General features: G+C 40.0%; 1 protein-coding gene across 8 annotated transcripts in view; it reads right to left on the reverse strand.

The window, feature by feature from the left end:
- si:dkey-237h12.3 (teneurin-3) overlaps window positions 1-27,553 on the reverse strand; it is a 210,027-nt gene that overhangs the window by 169,219 nt on the left and 13,255 nt on the right. For all 8 annotated transcript variants that reach the window (XM_024262578.2, XM_036213790.1, XM_036213789.1 and 5 more), the window contains exons 2-3: window positions 23,799-24,252; window positions 21,697-21,972 (exon numbers count right to left, since the gene is read on the reverse strand). In XM_024262578.2, coding sequence (XP_024118346.1) covers window positions 21,697-21,972; window positions 23,799-24,069 — 547 coding nt within the window. In that variant the 5' untranslated portion in view covers window positions 24,070-24,252. The remainder of the gene's footprint in view (window positions 1-21,696; window positions 21,973-23,798; window positions 24,253-27,553) is intronic.

A 27,553-nucleotide genomic window follows, 5' to 3' on the forward strand; every position in this document is an offset into this window, starting at 1 on the left:
GGGTTATTTCTATTATTCTTTTGCCATTGCAAACACACTGTGGCATGCTGCTCGGGGAGGAAGAACGCTTCTCTCTCAAGCTTTTTTTAATGAACTCCCAAATGTCAGCCCCATACGTCTTTCAAGAGCAAACTCCAAGACACCGTTTTTGAAGACCGACTGTCCCTCAGAGCATCTCTACGCGATGTTCAAACAAGCAGCTCCCGTCGCAAAGAACAAATAAAAAAAGGGCTTGTCAGTGAGAGGTCAGCCGTGGGCAGTAAACAGGTGGTTCGGCTCGTTACAGCACAGCTTTATGACAGGACACACCCCAGGTTGGGTTGTGCCCTGATTGGGCCAGGCCACTGTTAAAAGTGATGGCAGGCGTCGCTGTCTTGTGATTAATCAGACGCTAACCTTCAGTGGTCCACTCGTGCTCACAGACTAAGAGAAAGGGGAATTACACAGGAACACAATTACGCTGAAAAATGTCACAGTAATTCAGCGGCTCGGGCGAGCGCGGTCCTGAGCCGAGTTCAAATTGGAATCAACACATTTTCTCTCAACAATAGACAAGAGCACTGGGGGTTGCAGGAGGAAGGGGTGTCCAATTATAGGGAAGCAGCGTGTGTCATCTTGACAGCATGTTTGGGTTTTTTAAGTGGACTGGACATAAATGCTACACTGCATTAGGAGGGACAGGGATCCGGCTCTCACAGCCATTTTGGGGGGTGAAACAAGGGACGCCACGCCGCTGCATTAACTACTGTGTTCCAATCTCTGCTTTATTCCAATTTTTAATGAACTATTACAATTTCTTCAAACGGCCTGATTACTTTAGAAGCCATCATTTCAGGATGAACAATAAAAAATGTAAAAATGGCTTTAACAGCCAATTTATCCATTCTAAATGTGCATGAACGACTTTAACGATGGCAGCTTCATCCCAGTGAAAGCTCCAGCATCCCTGTGATACCAAACACCAGGAAACCCTTAACAGGAAGTTCATGTGAGCACCAGACAATTAAGGTGTGACAAATTGTCTGTCAGGAAATTATTTTATTCATTTCCAAAAAAATGAAAATAAAAATATGAACTCATCTGAATTGTTTTGGCTTTAAAGAAGTTAAATCATCTTTTCAACTATTTCTTAACATAAAAAAGTTATAATGTTAGTAAAGTTTCACCATTGTTTATTGATAATTACTTGTGGAAAAAGTTTTTTGTAACAAAAAAATCGCATTCCAAAATGAATTTTTGAGAAATAAACCAATCATTTTTTTAATCGTGGTAAATCAGGAAGTGAATGGATTCGTTCAGATGCATGCCAAGTCCTAAACTCTAAAAATGTCTACACCTGAACTTTTTTATGTGAAAGCTCCTGCTGGTTGTTCCCAATTAGCAAAGGGGAGTTTCCTGCTGGTTTCCATTTAAGGGAGTGCAGGGTAGTCTGCACCGTTTGCCAAGAGGAGAGATCACGGTGGAGCAGCAACAAACAAAAAAGCTTACTAATGAAAAAGTAAAATCGCAGCAGGAGTTGAACTCTAAATGATCTGTGCTGTCCAACAGAAACGATGGAGCATGGAGAAAAGATTGCCTCACCTGAGGAACCATCCGCTGGAACTCACCTACTTCCATCATCTACATGGAAGATGTGATTATAATTTAATATTTCAGATCAGTGAAAGCTGATTCGCTGTGATGACCCCCGAGGGGATAAGCTGAAATGTGAAGTTTAACTGAAGTAGCATTAAAAAAAAAAAAAAAAAACACTTTTTTTAACCCAAGAATTGGGTTAGCATCTTCATCTCAAGGTATCGGTAAAAATATAAAGATTATTTAATAGGCTTATTATGTTATTTAAAAGGATTATTTGTTTTTTCAGATATCTAAATTTACCTCCCTTGGTGTGTTTGTATCATAATCTAGTTGTTTGACTAAAAACTTGTTTTTTAAAGTCATCTCTCAAAGTCATGCAGTTATATGAGTTTCTACATCCAGAAACAAAGATGCATTCATCATTTAAATACTCCTAAAATTCACATTTTTAGCTTTAGAACAAACTCCAGAAATTACAAGATAGAAATGTTTTTCTGCTGTTATCAAAAATAAAGGCTCGTCTAAGTGTTGGCCAATCAGTCTCTTTTGTCTCCACCTTAAATTAAAAACAGATCTTGAGCTTCTAGTTCATCTGGAGTTAAGCAGACTTTCAAAAGATCTTTCAAACTTTTACAAAGCCCTGCTTTGGCGGCTCCTCTGGGCGACACTAGAAAAAGACAATCGGCAGAAACTGTTGAACCTATTTGCCAAATGGTCTGTCAGCTAATGCCCCGGTGCTGTTCTTCTGTCTAATCCTTCAGCGGAGGCCTCTAAAAGGATCCGTCCCTCTAATAAGATAAATGGGCTTTGACCCCAGAGCTTCTAAAAGCCAGCCCGGCCAATTTATCTGTTTGACCTCTACTCTGAGCAGAGACGCCGTCACCTCTGCTGCAAGCCTTTAGGCACCATCCATAATCCCAAACAAGCAGGGCTAAAGTCAGCTTTCAGACACTTAATTCTCTCGGATTATGCACTTCATAATTAGTCATTATATATATTTTTTCACTTGAATGCCCTGCTTCACATTTGATTTGGTGTTAATGTTTGTTTGCAGTGAGGGAGGTCATACATACATACCCACACATATACATATATATATATATATATATATGTATATATGTATGTATATATAAATCTGCGTGTGGACGAGAGCGAAGCGGAGAGTGGAAAGCGGCTCTGCTGTGAGCATCGAGCTACGCGCTCTCCGTGTGAGCTGCTCCACGGTGTGGTGTCCCGGATTCAGACCTGTCACCCGCAGTCCCTCCTGCTGATCTGCAGGGACTTCAACCACACCTCCCTATCTACCACTCTTTATCCATGAATGTATCCATGTGATATTAATAGTTCAATTCAATTTATATATCACATTCAGAAATCCTCTGATTCGTACGTCACTGCACATGCAGGATCAACATCACTGAGTGCCATGCTACGCTAGCAGATCTGGAGTTTTTCTTCCTCTTCATCTTCAGAAAGGTGTGAGCGTTCATCGTCAGACTCCTAACCGTGAATGTAGCTGCTAATGTGCCTCATTTTTCCTGGACTGGTCAGAGTTCAGTCACTTAAAAAGATCCTCAAACACAATGCACTTGTTACTTTTCATTGTGCTGCAAATGATTATTAAGGTTTTTAAGCATACTGTACTACATAAAAAAATGTGGTAGGGCCGGGTGTTCAGAAGAGACAGGCGTCTATTGGAGGAAGACAACACCACCAGATGAACAGCATTAAGCATTGAAATGATAAGAACATAGTTCTGATTAGTGCTGGCAGGGAACACTTCTGTTCTCTCTGAAGCATCGTTGATCTCTGTATCAAAAATCCTCTTGACTTTCATGTCAATCGTTTTCCTGGAGACACGCACACCTTTCGATCTTTGCTCAATAATCCACGTTCAAACCAGTCATTCTAATTCGCTTGCTTTCTTTGCACCTTCACCAGGAAATTGTTTGCTTGTTGATCCTTTTTCTGCAGCCGTCTTCTCATTATCACTTGCACTATTCTTGGATACGTTTCGGATCCACCCCAAAATATCGTGCAGATTCCTCACCAGAATGTTTTTTGATGTGTGCCACCACACTGAATTTAAACACTAAATCGAATGAACGTTTGCCCATCCCGACACAACACACATACCACATACAATGGGCTACTGTCCAACGGAGCACGACCCGAGGAAGATGGGCGGATCTTAGTCTGTCACTCTTAGAGACCATCGTCTAGCTAACACCTGTTAGAGTCAGCTTTATAGGAAACCAGCGTTAATGAGAGTCAGGCCTCAGATAAAAGATACACGGTATAGAGCTGTCAAAAAATTGCGTTAATCACAACTGATTAATTACTGACATTTTATTCCATTATTTATTTATTTTAATTGTGTTAATTTCTTGCTTCTGTGAAGTCTGTTCATGTCTGATAATGCACAGCTGGATGGGCATTATCCCTTTTCAAGCCACGGTGATTTAAAGAAAAAAATAAATATTACAACTATTAGAAGTCCTGTTATATAAAGGCAGACTATTTAAAAGGCGGTGTTGCGTTGTCATGGTAACAGCTCCAGCGTGCACCGACCCTTTCCTCTCTGAGGAAAAAGATTGTCACGAGAAAATAGACAAGCATCATTTCAGAGGGAAAGTTCACCTCTTCCCGATGGTTTTGTCCAGATGATGAAACTAAAGTTTGCTTCAAAGAAACAAAGTCTAAATAGTTCAATTCCTCTGCGTCTCATGTCCTCCTTAGATTCTCTTCTCTTTTTCTCTTCTGCTGCATCTCCGTCTTCAAAATGATCTAATTCACCAGATTAAAGGAAACTATTAAATCACTCGTTTTATTTCTTCTGTCTTGCTGTTGTGATAAACTGTGGAATAAAGTAAGCCAACATATGAATTATGTTGTTAATAAAAATTTTGCGGTCAATATTTTTGTGATTTCTCAGAAAAGTTTTTCCTCATGTTAATATTTCGAACACTCTGAACCTGAGGCATTTTTTTTTAATAGTTTGAGATTAAAAACAAAATCCCCCTTGGTGGTGTAAAAGTAAAGATGGAAGTCTTTAATTTCATAAAAACACTTATTTTTATTTCTACTGTGACACAATGTCACAAAATTGAAAGAAAATACCTCAAAATGAGGCTTTTCATTGCATTTATTAGGTAAAAAAATATATAAAATCGATGAGTTAGATTAATTAATTACAAGTCACGATTAATTAATCGCATACAACAATTAATGGCGTGACAGCACTAATAGTGTATATCTGACATGGACGGATAGCTGAATGGCCGTCCATCCATCCATTACTTAGTATTTATATCAGTAATACGCTGTAAAGGTTGCAGTAGTGTTATCGGTGAGCTGGGGGCTTGAGGTAAAGTCTGGAGAGCAGCAGAGCAGGTGAAGGAGCCGTTTTTAGGAGAACATGTTTTCTTTGAATCAGTTTACACGTATCCATCGCTGGCCTCAAATCCATATCTGCAAAGTGCTTAGGTTTGCATTGGTGATTAGATGAATTGAACAGAGCAGTCTGTTACTTGAGCGCGCTTTCATTTCTTGGATATTTGATGCCCCCCTCCCCCCCTGCTCTGAAGTGACCACAGTTTCGGGATGCTCTGCTCAGGGCACTCGGCCAAAGATTTATGTATTGTAATACCATTCATTTTTAATCAGGAGCTGAATATCCTTCCAAACGTCTCGCAGCTCTGCCTTTGGCTACAACGCTTCAGTTTTGCTCTGTTCTAATTGATTTGGCACTTCTCCACATTGTCGCTGCTGAAAGTCGACTGTTACTATTGCTAATACTGCAAGTGAAATCTGCCTCCCCTTCGCTGAAATATATATGATTTCATTTCTGCTCCCTGCTGAGTTCCTCGCTGGTGTTTAAAGTGAAAATGTGCATTCTGCAGGTTTCAGGCTGTCTCCTCCTGAAGGCTCCATGGAAGGCTTCCTTCACGTTACAGCTGAGGATAGAGGACATGGGAGACTGGTGGGGGTGGGGGGTGGGGGGGGTCCTCTGTAGTATAATGAGCTTGACAATGAAAGTGACACTGCGCCCTCCCTGGACCTCGCCGTGTGATCAATCATAACAATAGCTCACCATTTCCTCCTCTGGATACTGACCTTTCTCCCTTAAGGAAACAGTGTGTGGGAGCTTTCTCCCAATCATGCACTGAAGTCTCTCCATGTGTGCATTAGGACGTCCTTTAGCAGCTCGCTCCGACTGTCCCGCTGCAGGAATACTGATCCATTCTCCCCCCTTCCTCTGAGCTATTTTAAGCGTGAATGACACACTTAAAAAATGCAGACATTCAGACTTCAGGCTGATCAGATGCTGCTCCTGCAGAAAGCAGACCTGCCAAATTTCGCTTGAATATCAGGGAGATTATTTCGGGCGGATCTGCGGCGAGCTGGGAGAGATGAGTCATGAGAGCTGCGAGTGCCACACAAGTGGCCGTGACTCAAAGCGTCTCCTCTGCCATCATTAGCAATCTACTTATGTTCCTGCGCTCCTGTTCCTCTTTCTGGATGAGGCGTGGATCCTCCAGATTACTTCTGCAAAAATGCAACGAGAAGCAGCCAAAGATATCAGGGAAATGAGGAGATAACAATCACGTTTCAGCTGAAAAATGTTGCAAAAAACAAAACATGACTTTGAGTGTTTGTGTTAATTCTTTTACACAAGTTAAGGCTTTAAAAGGAAAACTAAATGATTCATGATAAATTACAATGCGTGGAAGTCACAAATTGCTCAATTATAAAAGTGAATAAAACTAAATAACTTACAATATAAAAAATAAAAATATAAGTGCTTTAAAAGACTATTTACATTAAACATTTCATAAATATTAAATGTATTTAAAGGGTTTTATTTTAGATTTTTTTGTTTCTTTATTTTGCTTAAAAAAAAAACGAAAAAAAAATCTGTTTAATAATTTAAAATAAAACCTACATTATTAGTATAGTATTTGTATGTAGAAGCTATAGTATTAGTATTTGTATGTCTTTACATATTCAGTTTTGCACTTAAACATGAACACTGAGCAGCAGATTAACATGTAAATCATGCATATAGACTCCTGTCACACTTTTCCCTGTGCATGAGGAGACATGAGGAGACATCTCTGTCCTCTGAACCAGGTTTTCAAGCTTTCCCTTTATGTGAACATCCAAAAAAGTTTCATATTTTTTTGCTTGATTATTATTTATATTTTTGTTCTGTTTGTTGGGTAAATTCTGCTTCCCCCTCTTGAACAAACTTTCATTTGTCTGTTTGGGTAAAAGTCAACTTTTTGTTTAAACAGAAAACACTTGTTTACTTTTAAAACAGTTTTCAGCTCAATTTATGCTTTACACATAAAATAATATCAGTGTTTGTTTATATTTTTTTCTGTTTTCTCATTGTGTTTTCTGGTGTCTGTGGTTCCATCTCCTCTCTACAGTAAAACAGGAACAGCTTTAGAATAGTAAATGTTGATGAAGAGGTGGTCTCTTTACAAGATTTAGGAATTAGTCTCAATTGGAACTCTGATGGGCACAAAAAGACGAAGGTTAAGGAAGATCTGGCTGCAGCTGGAAAACATCCACAGAGGAGGAGGAGCTGTCCATCAGAAACTCCTCCGTCTTTGGGGAGCAGCGTACAGACTAACATTTGATTAGAGCAGACAAATTTGACCAAACTGTTTGAGGTATCAGCAGGAAACGGATGGAGATATGTTCATTTGTTGCATTTTTGGGAGATGAAATGCTTTCATGACGTAAACTCCTTGAAATCCTGAGTGAAGCCGAAGCCTTTAATGAAACATTTATCCGTGTGTATAAAAGACTAAAACTCATTTCCAGCTCAGATGAAAAGATGTGGTATAATAATCTGCAGCAAAGATGTGTCTTTTATTCCACTTGTCAAAAAGGAAATGAGAGCAGCCCGACACAATTAACACAAAGCATGTTTGCACATATTTACATCATTATACTCGGTCACTTAACTCAACTGCTGGAGCTGAATGGGGGTTTCACTGTGGTTTCTCTGCTGTTCCCTGATAGGAAAATCATTTTTGCTGGAAACAAAAAAAGGAAACTAAGATATCTTTTTTTTGTTGCTGTTATCGTACAGCAGCAGAGAGGTCAGAGATGTAAAATGTACTCCTGAGTCCGCAAAAGGAGATGTGGAACTAAATCAATCTGATAGGCAGGTCAGGTCTGCAGACGACATCTGAAGAGGCGCTGTGGATCCCGGACACGACGGAAAATCTATTTCAGCGCACATGAAACAAAACCAGATCCAGATAACGGAGTACATCCTGACCAGCCCTCAGTGACGGCCCGTCTTTTCAAGGTTGTCCGCTTTCTTCTCTCTGTTTCCAGGCTGGCACAAAATGACTTCTGATTATTCTCATTACAAGCAATCACCGGCACGTGCACGCCGCCTTGTGAGACCTTCTGCATCCCACAGACGCCGAGGAATCACTGCACAGCAGATAATAACAAAACCAATGTTAATTCCTGTTTCACATATTAATATTCATTGGGCATAAAAATAGTGTTGCTTCCATTTCCATGCTGTGAGGTAATCTGATCACTCCATTAACTTGTGTGATGAAATGAAATGAGTGATTTTCTCCCGAGGACGGTAAACAGTCGTCTCTGACAGGAGCAGAGTGATTCCTGCTTGTAATAACACGCCCTGCACAATCCTGCACGCATGCTGGTTCCGAGTTGGCCGAACGCTACGGCATAGCCGCCAGGCGACGGTGCGCTGACATTTCTTGAGGGTCAAACGTATCTTTGGCATCTGTCACACCGAGAAGGAAGATAAACTAAGTGACTGGACGCCTGCCAGTGCGTTTCGCTCACCAACACTCCAGTGGAAAGCTTTTATAGCAGCAATATTGAGCAGCAATTTCTAAATAAATGGAAATGACTTTGATTTATTCTCCTTCGAAGAGAAAAAGTCCTGAACAAATTTCAGCCTTTTAAGGCCCCATCCGAATTATTCCCTTCCTTTTCATTTGGCCCTCCAAACGGAGAAACATGAAAAAATGGTGTCTCATGATTTGAGCATCACCAATAATTGCCAGTCCACTAGCGTTAGCATGGAGCTTCTAGTGCTCAATTATACATAACAACGATGGTTTTATCACTTCAAAAAGGTCATGCTACGACAAAAAGTCATTACCGTGTTTTCCAGAGTACAAGTCGCAAGAAAAAAAAAAGTCTAATCAAGAAGAAGAAAACCATATATGAGTCGCTCTGGAGTATAAGTCGCACTTCTGGGAGAAAAGTCTGAAGTTTCAGAACAAATCCACCAAACCCAGTTTAACTAATACATAAATACAAGAATGCTAATCTTTTGGTCGGTATAAGAAAGATATCAAAGTTTTAGAAGGAAAGTCATCAGACTCTCTTCCATGTTGGTTTTGGACGAAAATTCTTCAACAACGGTCAGTACCAAATGCTTATACTCAGATGCAGCACCCTCTAGTGGTCTTTAGAGTAAACAACCGCTAAAGGACAACCTGTGTTTACTGGGAAAATAACAAATATATGAACCTATTTATGTCTAAAAATCATTTTTAAAAATTAAAAAAAATAAGTCGCTCCTGAGTACAAGTCGCACCCCTGGCTAATCTATGAAAAAAACTGCGACTTATACTCCGGAAAATACAGTACTCGCGAAACTTCTGGACTTCAGATCGCAAACACACGAAGAAAAGCGCTTCTCAGCGCGACGCGGTTTACCCACACGACGGAGGACTTTTTATCCCTCCGCTTGGAGGAGCGGATTAAAAAAAAAATATTCCTGAGACCACTTGTACTAAAAATGCCCCTTCAAATGGAGGGATAGGGAGAAGGAAAGAGTTTGGATTGGGCCTAAATCAAAGTTTCTGCTCCTCTAGATGAGATCCGGACAGTTTCAGAGCTGTTTCTGTGCTGCTGCAGACCTGCATCGTTACACAAACAGGATTCAGAGCATGAGTGACCCGCAGCATCAATATTACAAACCCACAGACGTGCCCCCCCATCACGCAGCCTCATTTATCTTTACATCCTAAGAATGGGCTGCAGCAAATACAAGAAATCCAATAATTAGGGAGACGTTTTCCAAATACTTCCTCCCATCAAAGTGGCTCCAAAAGTCACGCTTCTCACAGGAAAAGGATGAACCCAGAATCAGCTCTATGGGGTCAAATCAGGATCAGCTTAAAGTGAACCAAAACAGATTTTTAAAAACAAGATATTGTAAATTTGAAAAAAAAGAAAATTGGAGAAAAATTGAAAATGTGTAATAAAACTCAAAAATTTGAACAAGATATTGTAAATGTGAAAAAAGTATTGAAAACTTGAATAAAAAAACTATAAATGCAAAATTACCATATAAAAAATATTATTTTCATTAATAGGAGCTGTTGTTTTGAATTTTCTATTTCTTTTTTTGTTTTTTTGCTTTTCTGAATCTTCCCTTTCAGGTCTCAGTTTCCCAGGGGGTGACAGAGAGGACTCCTCACTACACATTCTCAACACTATTTATCTACATTTCTCAGACACATATGAAGAAATTCACACTTTTCTCTCATTTGTTATTCTTTATTTATTCTTTATTCTTATTATTTTCAATATTTCTTTTAAGTTTTTGACAATTTTTTCAAATGTTCAATTTTTTTTTCAAATTGTCAATAATTCCTTCAAGTTCACAATATGTATTTTCAGGTTTAAAACTGTTTTCAAATTTTATTGTATTTTTTTCAAATTTACAATCTTATTTTTCATTCATTTTAAACCACGCCTCAAAGTCAAGGCCCGGGGGCCGGATCCGGCCCTCCGGGAAATTCTATCCTGGCATCCAGATCATTTTATTTTATTATTATTAATGACCTGATGTTATCTTGCGCTCATTTCTAACTTGTACAATTTTGAGAAAATATATTTTTATGTAGAGTAAAATATTGAAAGTTATTTAAGGTTTAAGTTGATTTATTCTGGAATAATATTCCTGCCTTAAAAGGTTATGGTTTTAAAGTTTTAAAAATTGGCATTCTACTAGCTTTTTGGATTGTTTTGGCATTTTACTAAGATTTTTTAGCCTATTTTAGCTAGTTTAGCTAATATTTCAGCTACATGCTAGCTTGTTTTGGCTAATTTAATTTTGTATTTTTTTTTTTTTTCTTAGGTTAATTTGGTATTTAGCTAACATTTTAGCTGGCTATCAATTTCAGCATCTTCAGCAGCCACGTTCAGCTTCCAGCATTCACATTATTACAGGTAATGCTATATAACTAGTTCATAACTATGTTAAAAAGTTACGGCTTTAAAGTTTTATAGTGTTCAATAAATGTTTATCCTGTTCGACCCGTGACACATGGTGTGTTTTGGGTTTTGCCCCCCTGCTTTAAGCGGATCCTGATTTGACCTCATACAGTTTTCCCTCATCACTGTGCAGAATGACACAAGCAGACACTCCAGTCTAATCAGATCCTGCTCTGTACGTGTCTGTGTGTATGGGGGGGGGGATCTTTCCAGTCACGTGTCACTCATTCTCCTTCAAAAACATGACTGACATCTCACGTCCGAGGTACATCACGCTGTTGACATGAAGCGCCATTATTGACCCGACGGCTGTGTGTCCTGACAGAAGTTCACGTGCGGCTGACATTTGTTCTGCAAAGGAAGAGGCCGGCGACCCCTCAAGACTCCCGAACGGCTCCGGAGTCGCAGCCTTCCTGTGACTGATAAGCACAACACCTGCTCTGACATTTGTCTCTGAATCCTCCATCTCCTGTCACCCTGAGCACTTACAGTGTGAACACTTAAGCGCTGACAGCTCCAGCTGGCAGACGAGTGATGACAGTAAATGATGGCAATCAAAGAGTGCCTCCCCTCATGAGGAGACGCGGGATGAAGCTCACACGCACCTTCTCCCATCAATGATCATCAAACTCCTTTCTCTGCCAATTTCCCCGACCCGCCGCAGATGGCCGGCCTCTCCGGCCGCGGCGGAGAGCGCTCTCTGATGTTATTTTTTCTCTCCGTGTTCATCTTGTGCAATATTGAATTATTAAAGCGGCGAGGAAGGATTCTGCCGCTGCGATCAATAGGCAGATTGCACTGTCACAATACACGGAGCGGATGTGAGGCAGGAGTTTGACAGATGGCGTGTCACCTCCGTCAGCGTGACGCCCCGCCTGGCTGTGTGCACGTCTTCCTTTAATTTTGAAGAGACGAAGTGTGAAAATCAAAATAAGATGTTCAGATGAGAGTGTTCGAGGAAGCCTGCTCTGCTTTCATGCTCCCCCTAAAAGCTCTGCTGCTCGCTGGGCTCCACCATACTTTGCCACGACTGCTTTGCTGATTTGATTAACCTTTAACGGGCGCTGTTGGCGTGAGGAATCAGCGAGCAGAAGCATGTGAGCAGACGGCGGGCCTGCGACCGGCAGCAGAGAGGAGGAACCGTGTGCATCCTCAGCAGCCTCCCTCCATCAAAGGTCAATGCGAGGCGCGTTTCCCTCCATAGCTTTGAATGTAAGGCCAGAGCCCAGGAGTGATGTTAAAGTGAGGATGACGGGCGTCATCCCCCAAACAGAGCGGACGGCTTTGTGAAGCTGAGGAGAGCGACTCCAGGAGCGTGTGGGCTCCCTCTCTGCTGGGAGCCGCAGTTCAACAGGGCCTCTCTGTTTCTGCTACATGCAGTCATTCATGTTTTATGAAGGCTGGGATATTGATCTGCAGGCAGTCAACATTTGTGTGGAAGAAAGAATCCATCTCCAAGGTGGTGTTGATGTTCAGTCAGATGCTGCACTTTGACCTGACGGAAAAAGGTTGATAAAAAAGCTTCACATGCAGACAGTTTTTAAAAACAATGAAATCCAGATTTATAAGAGCAGAAGAAAGCTAATCCACCCAACATCCATAAACCTCCTCTTGGTTTTGATTAAGCAACTTCCTGAAAAAGCACTTACAAAAACCTATTCCAGCAACACACACTAATTAAAAATAATAATTTAAAGTTAATTTTCAGTATCAGTTTTTAAAGTCCCCCTATGACAATTTTGTTGTGTTTAGAGCAAAAAACATTCCCAGTAGTGTTTTATTTATGATTATGAAGCTTTAAACTAATCCCACAACCTAAATGTCTTAAAAAGACATTTTTCATGTTGACCTGAAGCCTGTTTCCAAAATCTTCTCTGAGGGGGCGTGGCTTTTGGAGCTCCGCCCCTGATCCCCCCTGTCTGATTCTGATAGCTCTGTGTCTCTCTAGCATACATCTTCACCGCTGCTACATAAAAACATCCATCAATCTGGGTAATGTCCAGCTGTCAGAAATGTGAACGGCGGCTCATTTGACTGCAGTCAATGTGAAGATACCATCTTCTCTTCTCCAGAACCTGAACTAGACACTAGGAACAGATGAGGGTTTAGTGCATGTGCAGCAGAGCTGATGATGGAAAGAAGATCATTCATTCAAACAGAGTCTGTCCAAGACAGTTTGATTGATTTAAAAGGAGAAATACTAATTAAAAAAAAAGAATAAAAAAAAGAAAAAAGATAAATTCCTTCCTTGTCTAAAGCCCAAGGAAGCACTTGCAAATGCCTATTCCATCAAAAAATGTCTGTAAAACAAATAAATAAGTAAAAAAAACATTTTCAGCATCACTTCAATCACAGAAGAGCTTGAATGTACTTCAGATACAACCTGGGCTTTCTTTAACCTGCTGAGGCTTATGCTGACATCAATTCAAGCATTTACAGAGTTTCACAAGTTTCATATACACATGATCATGGTCTTCATCAAACAATACTCGGTATTGTGACTGGACAGTAATGAGAATGGAGGTCAGTTCTGTTACTGGATGTAGTTTGTTCAGAACATCATGACTTCTGCTATGTGTGGCCATGAAAAACACCTGTGGGGGGAGGAGTTACAGTAAAGTGAAAAAGCATGAAGGCAGGATGAAATAACTCCTTCCTGCTCTTTGTAAAGATCGCTCACCTTCATGAAGCCCAAGTAATCACACACAGATAATGAGTCACACAAGGTCATGAGCACGCAGAGAACACAGACACAGCTGCAGTAATGTCTCCACGCCAGTTCCAGCTGAAGCCCAGCATCAGAAGTCAAGAAAGACTGCAGACATGATCGCTGTGATGTGATTCTGCAGATCTGAGGTCAGTCATGTTTGCTCTAGAACCAGTGCGCCTAAAGTGTTTGCTCCATTCCTGCTGGCAGTTCTTTTTTTCCTGTTAAGAAAACCCTCAAAACTCCTCTTTTTAGGTTAGCTTTTAAGTAGCTATTAACATTTTTTTGTTTTAATTATGCTTATTTATAAGGTTACTATGTCATCTAAGTCTTTTCTGCTCTTTTGAAATGTTACTATGTCTATTATATGTATTATCATGATTATTAACTTCTGTCTTTTATTCACGTGCACAGGAGAAGCTCCACGAGCACACAGTCCTCCACCAAGGGGCGGAACTAGTTTTAGGGGCGTAAGAATACTTTCACATGCGAGCAGGAGAGGTCACAGGAGCGTAAGAATACTCCAAGGGGGGCGTGGAGAAGAGGTTCCACGAGTGTGCAGGAGTAGAGGAGCTGTCGTGGAGACTGTCCTGCGCCGGTGGAACGCTCCTTGTGTGCGTGGAGTTTGTTTATTGCGTGCGTGGAGTTTGTTTATTGCGTGCGTTGAGTTTGTTTATTGCGTGCGTGGAGTTTGTTTATTGCGTGCGTGGAGTTTGATGTGGACGCTCAGGACGCTCAATCAAAAATCAACTTCACTATCTCCAAAGTGAACTCTAACAGCTGTCAAGTTTATGTTTTTCATCTGTGTCAAAACAGCATTTTGAATTTACTGATTCATTTACTAGGTCTCGGTTGATAAAATCAATTAATCGATTTGAATCAATTTAAGCTTAAAAGATCAATGATCGATTCATAAAAATTTTAATCGATTTAGCACATAACGCTAAAGTCCACTAGCTTGATGCTAACGTTTAATGGAATTTCCCATAGGACGGCTAATGCTAACGCTCAGTCAACCTAAACATAAATTCTGACTAAATGAACATCTTCATAAACTCACAGGTGTTTAATTTCTAGACTCTTTTAAGGAAATATTTTTTTAAGTAACCATTTGTGGTCTAAAATATTGTTTTTTCCTCATACTTTCTTCTTCTGCAGTAAGGTGTGCAGCTATAGCGTGATCTCCACCTAGTGTCCAAACTGAAACGTCCTCCAGGAGAAGCAGAACAATGTTTACAATGTTAATGATCTGAACATTTTAGTTAGAACTTCTCCTTTAGAGAATCTATGTAACACTGGATGATATTAACAATCTCATTATTTCACTGATACATTTACAGTATGTGAACTGGATCAGATTAATATAAATATATTCAAATCATATAGTAGATTATTAATGTATTTCCACACAAATGTGTATAAATGTGTAAACTCAAAATTGAATTGAATTGAAGAATTGAAATAATAATAAAAAATAAAAAAATCAGAGAAGAAATCAATCCAGGCTTTTGTGAATTGAATCGAAACGTTTCTGGAAATCATTATTGATACTCAGCCCTATCTTTTACTGATTTTATTGAGCGTTTACAATTTTCTTTCAAAATCTGTTTAACTAAAGAAGTGCTGAAAGTGCTACTTTATAAATGAACTGTTTAGTGCTCCGGTCATCCCGGGTGGATTTTAATTTGTGTGGTAACAGACATTAAGGTGCAGGTTAGCTGTTGGAATATTACAATTCTGCAGGACTTTGATGGGAACTCATGAATGTCCACAAATGGTTTCTTCTTCTTCCCAGTGAGCCTGTTTGCTCTTTGGAACATCAGGAAGTCCCAACTCCAGCATGTTTTGTAACCATACTTCTGCAATGACCATTGAACAGGGATGTAAATCCAGCCTCAACAGATGATCAGGTTGTGCTGCATCTCACGCACGTTGCAGCACAGTACAGGTCTCTGGCTGCCTGTGGCTGCAGCAGCTCTTCAGCTCACTCGTCCTGTCAGGGCGGAGTCCTCCTCAGCACCTTCCTGAACCGTGCAGCTCTGCGTCCACAGGGCTCTGGCCTGGTTTCTGCTCATGGACTTTACATGCAGACTGTCTGCTGTACTGCATGTACGTTTACAGAAACTGAGTTCACGCCCGTTAAAGTAAAGATTTTTCTAGAAACCATGTTCAGAATCCCTTCCATCAAGGCCAAAGCAGCATCAGGTTTGCAGAGCATATATTGCAGCATCTCCTCCTCTCAGTTTGCTTTAACGTCTGCGCGTGGCTCACACCAGCTTTCCATTTTATCAGTTCATCACCGACATTGTTTGTAAACTGTTCTCCTCGGAGAGTTTAGGATTTGTACCATCATTTCTGCAGCTTCTATGGATTCAGACAGAAACTCCTTTCCGTTCCATTCCACTGCTGGCTGATGCTACAGAGTAAAATAAAAATGTAAACGAGGTAAAAACCTGCTTTTCCTCTCAGCCAATCGTGTCAGTTATTGTTGGAGTTATCAGTTTTTATTGGTGCTTATCACTTAAAGCAGAATAGAAAATCTGTCTGAATATTTTCCAGCTGGTTTTACTTGAAACGTATATTAAACTATGAATGCACAAGTGACCCCAAAGTCCTCCATAAGTGGGTCAAAATTAAATCATGAGGGTTTTTTGGTTATTTTTATCACTTTAGCTAAAAGTGTCCATTTTTTTAAGTTTAGATTTTTTTGGGGATTCACAGAAAAAAATAGCATTAAAAATACAATTTAGATAATACAATATTTTTGATGTATTTTAACCACAAAAAAATTGGAATTAAAAAAAAACTGTAAAATATTAATTTAATGTATTTTCATAAAATAAATCCAGAAATTAAATAGGTTTACAGTGACGTCTTTTATATTTTATATTTTATTTCATTTTATTTATTCATTTCCCTCTAAATTAAAAAAATAATAATAATAAAAAAAAGGAATTCGATATTTTTAACCAAAAGAAATCTCCTAAGTTATAATTTTTTTATTCCAATGCTTTATGGCTTTAGTTACTCTAATATTATTTTATCAATGTTTTATTTAAATATTGTTTATTATATTTTTCTTTAAAGTTTGAACAGCCAACGGCTGTGATTACAAATCTGACAAGACAAATCTGATTCTAGATGAAGTGATTTTATGCATTTTGTGTGCAGATTAAAATGTATCATTCATGTTGGCAGCATGTGAATAATGAGGCGACATTTAGCATAGAAGAATTCTGCAGGATTTTCTATCAGGTCGTCTGTCAGCTGATGAAAAGCTTGTTGAATCCGCGAGGACGCAGCACAGGAGCAACAGTGACCCTTCAATCTGCTGCTTTTGTAAATGAGCCGTAAAAAAACACATCCATGGTTCCACTGGAACAACTGGATCCATAACATGAACCTGCTGCCTTTAAAGCAACAAAGGAAGTTTGTTCACACGTCAACACCCTGTCTGAAGCAGAGATGCAGAGCTCATGTCGACCAGCATTTACTGAGACATGCAGGTGAAAAGGAAGACCTTTAGGTCCACAGTCCCCCTCCAGTGGCCCTAGGGTCTACACAAACCGTGAGCATACTCACACTCTCTCATAGTGTGATAAACATGTGAAACAAATGTATCTGGGTCACGTAAGAAAATGTGTGTTCTTTAAATATCAGATGTTTCACTTTTGCAAAATTAGATTGAAGGCATAAAATCAACAAGAGTTTTTGCAAATATTAAAAAAAATATAATAATTAAGAATTTACATGCAATCAAATTGTATTTATGAAATAAATATGAGTTATTCAAACTGATAAATAATTTTTCTTGAAGTCTATTATTTTTCACCCAATAAACATTTTCCTGTTGGTTTTAATTATTTTTATTTTAATTAATGTTACTTTTGTAATTATATATTTATTATCAACTTAAGTTCTAACATTGCTAAATTTAAGCCGCTAGATATGTCAAAGATTAAAATAATAAATAAACAAAAAAAAAACATTTAATTAATGAAACTGAAAAAAACATGATTAGAAATTTCTTGAACTGAAAAAGATTTTAAAAGATGAACTTGTGGATTGAACCAAATCAATCAATCAATTCACTTTCTGTGAATTAAGCTGTTTCTGTTCCATCACTGGAAGCTAAAAGTTACCATTACAAATGTTTTACATAGAAAATGAGACATCTTTTAAAGTCATTTAGATTGTAAATGAGGCTGCTGCTGTGAAACTGATGTTTGGATTTTCTGGTTCCAGTTTTGACATTAGAAAAGGTTTTTGGTCACGCGTTTTCTTTGTTTTAGGCACATATAAAAGAGAAAAGAATTATATAATTTTTTTCACATGCACATATACATATATACATATATACATATATACATGTATATATGTATATATATGTATATATATAAATCTACACACACACACACATTTATATATATATATATATATATATATATATATATATATATATATATAAAATTACTTGAGAATAATTTTTAGATACAAGTGAAGACCCTGATAGAAGTCGGTGCATCAGGTCTATTCCGAGCTCTACCTTCATCCTCAACAATGAGCGGAATGCTGAGAGAAGCGGCGTGATGCGTCCCCACATGACTCCACCGCCACCGTGACCTAGATAACACAGCCAAGCCTGAGCGGCTCCAGATGCAGACCCGGAACAGAACCCAGACAGCTAATGGTTCACTCTGCTTTCCAACAATAAGGAACAAAGCACATGTCAAATCAATTCAAATGACAGCAATGTTTTTCTGCATGTGTGCATTCTTCATTCTTCTAATCCATTTGAGGTTGTTTGTGTCTGACGTGGGTTTAACTGGATGGGGAGGTCTGTCTCCTCTCAACAACGCGGTTCAGTTCATGTTCCACAGATCTCCAACCACTTCCTTTTTCAGCTCCACGGTCCTGCGTGGGTACTTTAGCGGCTGCACACGACCCAGATGACCACTCATGGCCGCTCTGGGTGCACGCTGAAAGGGGCACAGCCCTCTCCGGCACAGGTGAACATGTGCAGCTGCCGTGTTCGGAGAGTGTGCTCCAGCTCTGGGACTAGTCTGTGTCAAACACTCTGCAGAACAGAGCAAATTAGAATGAAATATTGAGTTCATTTATGAATAAGTGGGGCTGAACGGCCCCTTGTCGGAGCTTCCGCATGCATATTGAGCTGATAGAAACCTTTGGATGGGTCATTTCTCTGAGCTGCTTCATTAAATAGTGAAAGTCAAAAGTGCAATGCTTCCTGACAAAGGAAAAGAAGAGAGAAAGATGTATGGAGGTGGGACGGAGAGAAGGTTTGTCTTAGTTCTGGCTCAGAATCCAGATGATAAAAACGATTTTATCTAAAAATAGTTTGACCAAAGGGGGTTAGAGTAGTGAATTATAGATTAAATCATATGTGCTGTTAATGGAACAGATGAACTCCACTCAATAGGAGTTGGTAAGGCAGATTATTTGATTTGTGCAGCATGAAAATGCAGTGAAAGCGTTGAGTTTGAGGCGCAGCTTCAGAGGGACGTGCTACCACGCGGATCGAAGGCGCACCTACGAGAGCGGCTTCACGCTGGATCTGCGGCGCCTGTCCTGAGCGTGTGAATGTGACGGTCACAGTGGTGCGGATCAGCCAGATCAAAGCCCAGCAGAGAACTTATTCAACTCCTTTCATTCAAAAGCTCCAGCCTGCCGAGGTCGTCTCAAGAAAAAACATCAAAAACCCACAGAAAAAATAGAAAATAAAAGAATGATCGTCCAAATCCAGTTCACTTCACATGGTTCCACAAACCACTAAATGATCTGAACTACGTCTCAGTTAATAAATGACCTACATGTTCTACATCATTTCTAATGATGTATTTTGTTATCAAATAGCTCTTTTTATAATCTACCTCTGAGAGAATTGTACCAGGAAACCATCAGACAGGAAAAAAAAATATATGAAAAAAAAACATTTTTTTTACTATTTTTTTTACATTTTTATTCACTGGGTTGATTTTTAAAAGTGTGAATAATATTGAACTTGTGTAAAATGACGGGCAAAAATGCTAAAATATACTAAACTATAATATATTGCAATAAATGTTTATTAAGTTTTTAATAAATAATGGAAGTTTGCGTTCGGTTAAAAAAAATAATTTATTTACAATCTTTTTGATTTAAGAAATTAAAATATTTATTTTAAATATATGAATCAAGTTTTTTATTCAGTATTAATATTTTTATTTTCTGTAGGCAGCTTTAACCCTTTGACACCTGCATTTATTACAGCTATAAAAAAATCACTAATGCTTCTGGTTTCATTCAGAAGTTAAATTAGGATCATTTTTGAGCCAAAGTGGATGGATGCATATTTACATCAATAGGCATCAAATTAATTCGTTTTAAATGTACTTTTTCCTTTTTCTTTTTGACAAATATATATAAATATATATACAATGAAAAAAATGTAATACTGACTTAACTTAAAAAATTTAAGTAATCTGTCACACCTAATTCTTTTACTTTTATATTTATAAATGGAAAACTTGATAAGAAAGCATCCGCTGACAGTATAAATGGAATGAAATAGTGACCTTGTGAACCATATTCAGATGAATCCAGTATTTTTCCAGTCATACAAGAATCTATAGAAAATACCTGCCCCTCTATTATACAATCCTAAGAAGGAGTGGGGATCTAAAGTTCCAAAAACCTAAATCCTGCTTGCAGAGCCTCTCCTGCACAAAGCAGTGCAGCAGGAATTTGTCCTTAAGAGAAGAAAACAAAAGGCAAAGAGCATGAAGTGGGGCGACTGCAGAGAGGAAAACTGCCTCTACCGGGAAGAAAGCTCCGGCAGCAGCAGACTCGGGAAGGGCGAGCCGCTGCTGTGAGCAGCTGGGTCAGAGGGGGGTGTATCTGCGTGCTCCAGCAGAGCTGGTCGCGGCGCCGTGGCTTCTCCCCTGGCATGAGCTCCAGCACATGTGAAGTGAAGTGGGCCGTGTGTTTACAGGCTCCTCTCTGCTTAGCGCGGGGCTGTGATGACTCCACGTATGCAGGCCAGAGGCCACATGCATGAACTAACTGCTGGATCTGATTTCTGATGGCATTTTGAAAAGGTACACGGCTTTCTCAGATCCCCCCAGAGACAAATTCACAATGATGAATGCTGCCATTAAGAAAATGACTTGTCTCAAATGTCAAGCTGTAGCCAATGTTTTCAGGATAAAAATTGATAGCATGAGCACACCAGACAGTTTCCTTTTTAGCCCTCTCTCTAATGTTCTTGCCAGGAAAGTGTAATCAACCCTAATTATTTGAACTGCCTGCCACTCTTTGACACCATCGATTTCTTAAAATAATTAGAGCTTTACAATGCCTGTGTTTTAATGTTGATGGCCTCGGCTATAATGAGGACGGATGTCAGGAGCCTTTCACAGCCCCAACTTCTGAAAAGTCTCTTCAGCATGAAAAAAGTCCAGCCTGGAAATCCAAAAGGTGCTTGCCCGCTGGGCCGTGACTTTCAGGAAGCAGTGCGAGGAGGCCAGCATGAAAACAGCAGGCTGAACACATGAAAAACGCAGAAGCTGATCCTGTAGCCTCTGCTGGACGCGCTGCAGATCTGCGCCCTTCAAACAGAGAAGCTCAATCCTCCTCCTCAGGTTTCCAGCATGATCGAATTTGCACTTCAAACCACTGTGCCCATTTAATCAGCCATTATGCATGCCCAGTCAACCGCTGCAGACTTTCAGAGCAAAATCTCAGACTGAGGCACACAAAGCTATCTTTGATTATACGATAGCCCATGGGGAAACTTTATCAAACTCCACGGCTTCCTGTGGAGAAGGACCAGGTGACTCGCAAGCACTCAATCTGAAAGGCACATTCTTCCCTGAATGCTGCAGGAATCGTGCCTTTGATCCAAACAAAGGCAGCTGTGAATGCCTTTCCAGATAGCAGCCCCACCAATCGCGCCTCCACTTCCTTCCACCAATCAGGGCCTTGTCTCCAGCAACCAGCCCTAATCCAGCCCACCGCTGCTTCATCTACATACCCACCCCCCACACCCCCAAAAACACGAGCTGCAAACAAATGAGCATATTAAAATAAAGGAAAGGAAAATGTCCCGCACTCACCCATCTCTGTGTCCGATTTATTGTCCATTTCCGTGTCAGTGAGCGTGAGAGCCGAGTTGGAGCGACTGGAGAGGCAGGAATTCTGCCCAGATTTTGCCCCTGTCCCCCAAAGAGTGATGGTACGTTCCGGTGATACAGGTTCATGGTTTTCTGTGGCGGCGGGTCCCCTTGAGTAGCTGCTGAGTGGGTGGGACAGGCCGGCCTCAGGGCCAAGAGCCAAGCCTCTGCGAGGCGGTGGATCACAAATCCCGAGTTGCCTCAGTGAAAACGTCTGCCCTGAGAACGACAGGCAACAAGGCCGTTAACGGGCAGGACACCAGCAGGTTATGGGGGGGTCACGGCAGAGCTGAGCCCGCCGTGGGACGCGCCTGCCCTCAGCAACATGCAACAACCTTCAACCCAACGGTATGCAGATGTTTCTCCAACAAACAGACTGCAGAGGACATTCCTTCACCAGATTTTTATCAACATTAGGTTTTAATTGTTTTTTATCAGGTTGACAGAGATCAATGATGCTGAAATTTATTTGATTTTCACTGATTTGAACAACAAATAATGTAAAAATATGAAAAGATAAAGATACTTGATATTAAAGATATGGCTGACAAGTTCATTAAATCTGTGATTCAGGTTGAAAACACACACTGCTACTGTAGTACGATGAGCAGAAAAACATCTTTTTTGTTCTCTGACATTAAATTTGGCATTTTCCTCAGTGGTGAGGAGCCAGCTGTTACCGAGGAAAGTCAGTTAAAAACAACCTTCAGTTCTTCTACGTCATCATGACTCTTTGATTCTCAAAGGGACACCAATTAGCATGAAGAAAGTCCACGTGAGCAGTGGACAGATTTTCTGATTGCAATCTTATGAGCTCAAAGTGGCATAAAAAAAGCCTCAAATTTTTTAATTACAGAAATTGGATCCAGCAGGCAGTAGGAGGAGGCTGATTCTGATTTCTCCTGACTTCAGCTCAGCACGCTCAGGACTTTCAGATGATCAGGGAAGCAGATTTTTCTTGGACGTTTAGAATAATTGTGGGTTGATTTCACCGCTGACTTACATTACTGCAGTTTTTTATTTTTATTTTTTTTTATTTTATTTTTCTAAGATTTGCATAGATGCAATACATTCAGTGCATTGATAATCCTGTTGCTTCAGGTGTTTTCACAAGTCTGAAACCTGAAATTTCATTTATTTTAACAAATTTTCCTAACATTTATAACATTATGAAGAAAGGAACAGGATAAACATTTATTGAATACTATAAAGCTAAATTTTTAAAACCTTAAAACTGTAACTTTTTATCATAATTATGAACTATATATATATAGCATTACCTGGGAATGCTGTAAACTGAATTTGGCCGCTGAAAATTCTAGTGATGATAGCTGAAGATGCTGAAATTGATAGCTGAAAACGTTGAAGCTGATAACCAGATAAAATATTAGCTAAATGCCAAATTAGCCTAAAAAAACTATAAAGAAATTTAAAAAAAACTAGCATGTAGCTGAAATAATAGCTAAACTTCAAAATAGCCTATAAAACTGAAAGAAGGCCTCACTTAGCCAAAACAGCTAGCATGTAAATATTAGCCAAACTCCAAAATAGCCTACAAACAAAAAAGGCCTAAATTAGCCAAAACAGCTAGCATCCAGCTGAAATATTAGCTAAACTCCAAAATTGCCCCCAAAAAATCTTAGTAAATACCACAATAGTCTAAAAAGTGTAACCCTAACTCTTTAACATAATTATGAATAATAAAAAGGCAGGAATATTATTCCAGAATTTATCAATTTAAACCTTAAATAACTTTTAATATTTTACCCTACCCTAAATAATATATATTTTGTAAAAAGTATACAAGTTAAGAAAGCACAAGATAACATCAAGCCATTAATAACAATAAAATAAAATGATCTGGAGGGCCGGATGTAATCACCCGGAGGGGCGGATCCGGCCCTCCGGTTGATTACATCCGGCCCCTGGGCCTTAACTTTGACACATGTTCCATAGGTGATGACAGCTCTGTCCCCATAGCAGCACCAGCTGACTGACGGTGCAGGCAGCCTCCCTATCTTCAGTTTCCCGGCGGGAAGACTGACCTGCTCTGGCGTACTCGGCGCTCTCCATGTGGGCCATCTCCTTGACTCTGCCTCCAAACAGCATTCGTGAAGGGTCATGGTCGAAGGCCTGCAGGGTCTCGCTGGAGCTGTATGACTTCTGGGTGGGCACGCGGCAGGCCCCCTCGTCCCGGTCCGTGGAGGAGGCGGTGTAGCGGCGCTCCCTGTCCTTGTCTCTGCCGCAGTCCCTGTCCCGCTCTCTCTGGCTCTTGGACAGCGAGCAGAAAGGCCGCTGCTCCCTCACCCTTTCCATGCTGCCGGCATGCTGGGCTTGGCCCCTCCCGTCACCACCTGCACTGCCCCCAAACGCTGGCGGCTGGATTACTTCTCTCTGTTCAGCTTCTTCCTGTGGGCCTCGTCCAGTATCTGCTCCCTCGCCACTTCTGATCCGCTACTGGTCACGTCCTCGCTCCATTCATCTCTCTGTCCACCCCACCTGTGAGAGAGGAAAACAGGAGAGGAGTGACGCCCAAAAACTCCCCTCAAGAAATTCTCCTCCTCCTAAGCAGTCGTCCTTACAGAACTCCTTACTGAGACTTTTTCTAAACAAACATCTGTAATTTGCATCACAATGAATTCTTTGTTACATCTGTGCACTGAGCTTCATGGAGGCTGACGCTGCTAGAGTCAAACTCACAGTTTTAAGTAAAAAAAAAAGAATCTTTCACTTTTCAGGTGACGGCATGTGCTCTGAGTGCTGTTCAACTTTTACATGCTCTTCACACACATACAAACAAACACACACAAGGGCAAACACACCAGAATATTTCCTTCATAGCAAACAGAGACAAACGTTTGCCCCGCGTCTTTCATTTGTTCAAACAATTAGGGGTGTAACAAGTCATTTTTACAACAATCCCATTCATATTATAATTCATGGTTCACTGTCCTAAAATGGATCAGGACATCTTGATCTCAAACGTCCACCAGTGTGACTCAGAGAGAAATACCTGCTACTGAACAGTGCGGGTCAAGTTTTACAGATTTATTTGTATTTCAAGATAATCAAGTGTAAATAAATATGTGTACAAACAAGTAAACGAGAATGAATGTTAAATCCATAAAATCCATTTACATTTGAGTTTGATAAAGTTCAGCCCACTGCTGTTTTTCCACATCAGGATAATCCAACAGTATTAGAACACTCTACCACAATGTACGGTTGCAGGACTTTGTGAATTCACAACTGGACTGGAATGATGGTTGACCAGTTTTTGTGTCGTCTGCTGTGATTGGTCGTTTTTACGTTACAGTAAAATAAATCTACTATGTCACAATCCAAATAGTATTTTCCAATATCAATATAATTAATAAATTTCATTTTGAAGCAAGTTTATAACAGTCGGTCGATTTGATTAACAATTTACTTCAGACAGATAAATCTGGTTGGATCGTAGGCATAGAAATCAATTAATTGATTATTTGTTAACCAAATGTTAGCAGTTCAATAAAAATGGTCATCAATATCAGAGCTATCTATAGTTTTGATCTAGATTCCAGCTCAGATGTGGAAAACAGAGACGTTCCCAAGTGGATGTATTGGAATGGAGCAGAGCAGGGAGCTGGTGGCCTACCGATTGTAGCACCAACATCACAGCTACATTCTTTTTCAAACAGCATTTTGAATCTGCTTCTGGGTTCACAATGATTTGAATAAATACATACTCAGAAATGCAGTTTTAATCAGAATTTTCTTTTAATTTATGTTCTTTATCATTTATGAATGTTAAAAACACCAAAAATAAAATTTTCATCGAATAGATCTTTTAAAGGGGCCGTACCATGATTTTCTTAAGTCTTTCAGAGTAAATTATATCAATATATATGATCATATATTACCTCATAAGTTTTTTTTTCTACCCAAAAGTAAAACGACTTGATTCCTGCGTGATGCCTACTGCTGCGTCTAGGTGCCGCCCATTTCATGATGTCATCCAAGAGCCGGCAGCGTGTCCGCATTTCTCCAACGAGAGTTAATATCCAATTTTTTCCAAAGATGGATGCACATGCCATATATATACCCTCAGTGGCCGCGGCCATCACTACACAAATACACACGGCGTCTGCAAGAATGTGCCTGACCAGGGGGTGTCTTGAAGGAGCCCCGCGTCTAAAGTTTTTTTGCTAATCAGCACTTGCTCCGTAGAGAAATGGGGTGTTGGTGTTAGACTGGGGGCGGTGCTGTCAGAGCAGACTCTTCCTGAAAGGGGCGGTCTCACTCTGTGACATCAGCATGTGAGAACCCGCTCATTTTCGTGGGTATGGGAGGGGGTGCTGTCAAGTGAGCAGGTTTTTAGAGGATTATCCCAAAATGCATGAACGGATCAAAATACCACTTTGGGGTTGTTTATAGTGAAGACTGGACAGATAATACACCGAAAAACTCAAAAGGTTGGTTTTTCATGGTATGACCTCTTCAAGGACGGCAGCATCGAGCCCCTGTGGGTTCACAAGCGCCCCCTCAAGGTGAGGAGAGCATCATCGTTCCATGAAATAATTTAGTGACATCACAGTCAGCATGGTATGGAATCTGTCAGGATTCTGAAAACTCTGTAATGGGGATGCACCACGGGGAAAAGTGATAAGGATCGAGCACAGCTTTGCATCAAGGAGGACTCGCCATGCTACTGCCTATTTTAGATTAGATTGTACACTCTCAGTAAGGTCTACTTTGGATTTCAGAAAATAATGTAACAGATAAGAAGACAAATATTAACTTTTTGTTTTTATGAATATTACATTTTTCTCCCTGCATGTTGCTGCTTGTTCCAGACCTTCAAAACCTGTTTGTTTGTATTGTTTCTGGCATGTGTGAACCCACAGTGGTAAATGTCTGATGTTTGGAGGGAAGTGTTGGTCTGTGGTTCTTCTCTGCTGGATTCTCTCATGCTGCAGGCCTTCCTCCCTCTCCGTCTTCTGGGAGAGCGGACCTTTAAGCGAGACCCTCACATCTCTCTGAAATTAGGAGAGGGACTTTGAGCGAGCAGCTCCACTCCCACTGAAGCTGCTCCCCGGAGAACAACGAGGGCTGAGAATCCAAACTTTTCTGATCTTTCTTTTGGCCTTCTGCCTAAATCTTTCAGAGAGTAAACACTTCCCAGCATCTACACTCTGGACGTAAAAGCACCCAAACATTTCTTTTGGATGGATATTTTATTTATGTCTGGATGGCTCAAGTTTAGAGCCTTTGAATAATATTGTATTCTACCAAAGTATTATTTAGATATTGTATGTTTACTCAATAATGTTTCTAATTACTGATCCCTCATTATGGAATTAGGTCTTGATATTATGTTTTTCTTTCTGAGGCACAAAACTCTATTTCTTGACATGAAAGCCCAGACTTTCATTGTGGCTCGTGTGCATAAATTATTAATCCTCAGTTTCTTCATCATCTTCTTCTACATTAAAGGCGATGCTTCCAGCTGCATGACTCCCGAGCCGCTTTTGCGTGAACACAAAGGGGAGCAGTAACCACAAAGAAATCAAAGACCTCTGAGAAAACATCAGATCAACAATAAATACTTTTTTAATGCACATGTCTGAGACAATTCAAAAATAACAGAACAAAATCAATTATTAAAGCCTGTTACTTAAAATGCTAAATATACAACATTCATGGGTGCAGATTTGATACATTTACCTTGAACGTAGAGGTGAATAGACCTTTTTTCCAGGTACTCAAGCTTCTCACAAAGCAAGCCGAAGAATGTTTCTAAGAAAATGTACATTTTATC

The sequence above is a fragment of the Oryzias melastigma genome, linkage group LG10 (assembly GCF_002922805.2).
Source record: "Oryzias melastigma strain HK-1 linkage group LG10, ASM292280v2, whole genome shotgun sequence".
NCBI classification, from domain to species: domain Eukaryota; kingdom Metazoa; phylum Chordata; class Actinopteri; order Beloniformes; family Adrianichthyidae; genus Oryzias; species Oryzias melastigma.